This window comes from Pteropus alecto, unplaced genomic scaffold (assembly GCF_000325575.1).
Source record: "Pteropus alecto unplaced genomic scaffold, ASM32557v1 scaffold210, whole genome shotgun sequence".
Lineage (NCBI taxonomy): Eukaryota > Metazoa > Chordata > Mammalia > Chiroptera > Pteropodidae > Pteropus > Pteropus alecto.
The window spans coordinates 279966-282496 of NW_006431288.1; the positions used below are offsets into that span (position 1 = coordinate 279966).

Genomic DNA, 2531 nt, shown 5'->3' on the forward strand with positions numbered 1-2531 from the left:
GAGCGTCACCTGAACAAGATGCAGAACCATGGTTATGAAAACCCAACCTACAAATACCTGGAGCAGATGCAGGTTTAAGTGGGAGAAGCATGTGGCCTCCTGGTTGGAGTAGGGTGGTGCAGGTGGGCCAGAGAGGTCCAGGGTGTTGAATCAACTACTGACCAACAGTTACTTCTAGAAGATTTCATCTTACATTCAGACCTCCTGCATCATTAAGACTATAAAGTACTACTGTAGAATCACAATTTCCATTCTTTTAAATGGGTGAAAAAAATGTTAATATAACAATATATGATATATAAACCTTAAATGAGAAAATGATTTATTGCAGATATTTGACTGATGTAGTTTTCTTTTATAAAAAATCAGGAATCCCACTTCTATTATCTCACACATCGTCTCACACATGCTCTCTATAGACATGAAAAATGTTGATTTTCAATGATAGACTGTGTATGCAGGTAGTTTGTTCCAGTTGCATTGTATAAATCAACTCTTTAAGGCTCATTCACTGTCCTGGTTTTTTTTTTTTTTTTTTTTAAAGGCAGTATTCCCTTTTTAAATGAGCTTTCAGAAAGTTGCCGAGAAACTAAATGAAATAAGGAACCATAAGACCATTGAAGCACATCTTTAATACCCTCTCAAAATTATTTTAAAGGACCAGTATCTTGGGAGTGTGGTGTTCCCACTGCTGGGTACCTTGGTGTTTCCACTCAAGTCCTGTCACCAAGGAGGTTAAAATTAAAAGCATTTGAGTTCCAGCATCTTTGAGCAAGCCTCATATATACAGAATAGGGCATCCACTGCTGCTTTCCTTCTAAATCCAGTTCTTCCACAGAAATTAGCCTGCAGTTGTGTATCGCCTTCTTCACTGCCTGCCGTTTACTGACCGTAGCTTTTTGTGACTCACTTCCCTCCCAAGTAACGTCCAAACGTACTGTCTTTTCCTCTTTGGACATTTCCCTCGGAAGGCACTGATCCTCATCCCTCCCCGTTGTACCTTGACTTCTCTGCCCTCCCTCTCCCGTCACCAGCCTTGTTGGTGTTCACTCAGAGAAGACTACAGTCATAGGCGGCCGGTGGCCTAGGAGAGACCGTGGGAGGTTTGCTTTATGTGGAAGGGGAGTGTTCTGAACTGTACCTGAAATGATCTGTAGACACCATTGAAAGTGTTGAAGATTTTGTTTTCACACGAGTTTTTGTAATGCTTGTATAGTTAATGTTGATGCTCACAGCTTTTTCTTTATTATTCTGAAGGTTCTGGTAACCTGTGGTATATTTTTTTCTATTTCCCTGTGATTGTTTTTTTCTCCCCTTTCCTGTATCCATGTCTCCTCCCACTATGCACAGATAAACTTCACCTACAAACTCCTTAATCTGATCTGTGGAGAATGTACAAAGTTTAAACACATCAATAAATACTTTAACTTCCACCAAGACTCCTTGTTTTATTATTCTGCTGTGACGGTTTTAACACTACTGCCTCCAGGACCATGGGTATCTATCTTCCTTCCCTGAAGGATTGCCAAGCTGCTGGCAGAGGCAGAAATTAGTCTACTCAACCAGGTTTGACTCTTAAGATTAAATTCCATGAAAATAACAGGGAAAGTGCTTTCAACCTGAAGGTCGGTAACTTTTATTAACCCCAGAGAAACATTCTTTTATTATTTCTTTAATGCTTTCCTCCACTGTATTTTAAGTTTTCTAACATTCTTATTGGTTAGAACTTGAACTTCCCTGATTGCTTCTTTTTCTTTAGTTTTATTTGGTATAATGAGTGATTGCACTGCCTTTATCTTCCAGCATTTCTAGTGAATTTTATAATCATATTTTAAAATTTCATAAGAGATGCTTGCTTTATCTTACTATTTTAACATTCCTTCTTTTTATGATGGCAGATCCATCTGAGTTTATATGTTAGAATTTTTAAAGGTTTTTTTCCCTCTAAATTATCTATTTGCTTTTGAGCTATTAATTTCCTATAAATGTGTAGTGATCATTTTATAAAATATAAGAATAAAGTACAATGTTAGCTTAAATAAGAGGGAAAGTCAGCCAAGAGTTGTCCAGCAAAATTTAATTTAAACTACCAGTATTTATTAATATGAGACTTTTTTTTTTTTCTTTTTGAAACTGGAAACAATAGGGCTTGTGGCTAAATTTTCAGAGAAATATTTGCAGTCATTTCTGGGTTTCTTAGAAAACCTGCCACTAGGAGGTGATGTTTTCTCATTGAAGAAGGTTCGTTTACATGACAATTGCTTACTGCACCCTGTGCCTGGGGGAGGTTTTCATTGGTGATCTGTATCTTTAAGGTCTGGCTATAGTATGAGTAAAATCAAGGGTTAATCTCAGTCTTCACTCTTGTTTAATATACTGCCAGTTTATATGGTGCAGTTAATATTGCATATACATACATATGTGTGTGTAAATGAACATGTAGGTACACATACGATGTATCTTCCTAGGGTACTGGAGTAGGAAGTGTGCATTTTGTGAGCCTCTGGCCAGGATACCCCTTGAGACTACCA

The 2531-nt window shown here is 37.6% G+C and overlaps 1 protein-coding gene across 2 annotated transcripts in view; it reads left to right on the forward strand.

The window, feature by feature from the left end:
• The window catches only part of APLP2 (amyloid beta precursor like protein 2), a 35531-nt gene extending 34098 nt beyond the window's left edge, over positions 1-1433 (forward strand). For both annotated transcript variants that reach the window (XM_006905783.3, XM_006905784.3), the window contains one exon: positions 4-1433. In XM_006905783.3, the coding sequence (XP_006905845.1) occupies positions 4-78 (75 nt within the window). In that variant the 3' untranslated portion in view covers positions 79-1433. The remainder of the gene's footprint in view (positions 1-3) is intronic.
• Positions 1434-2531: the final 1098 nt, after the last annotated feature.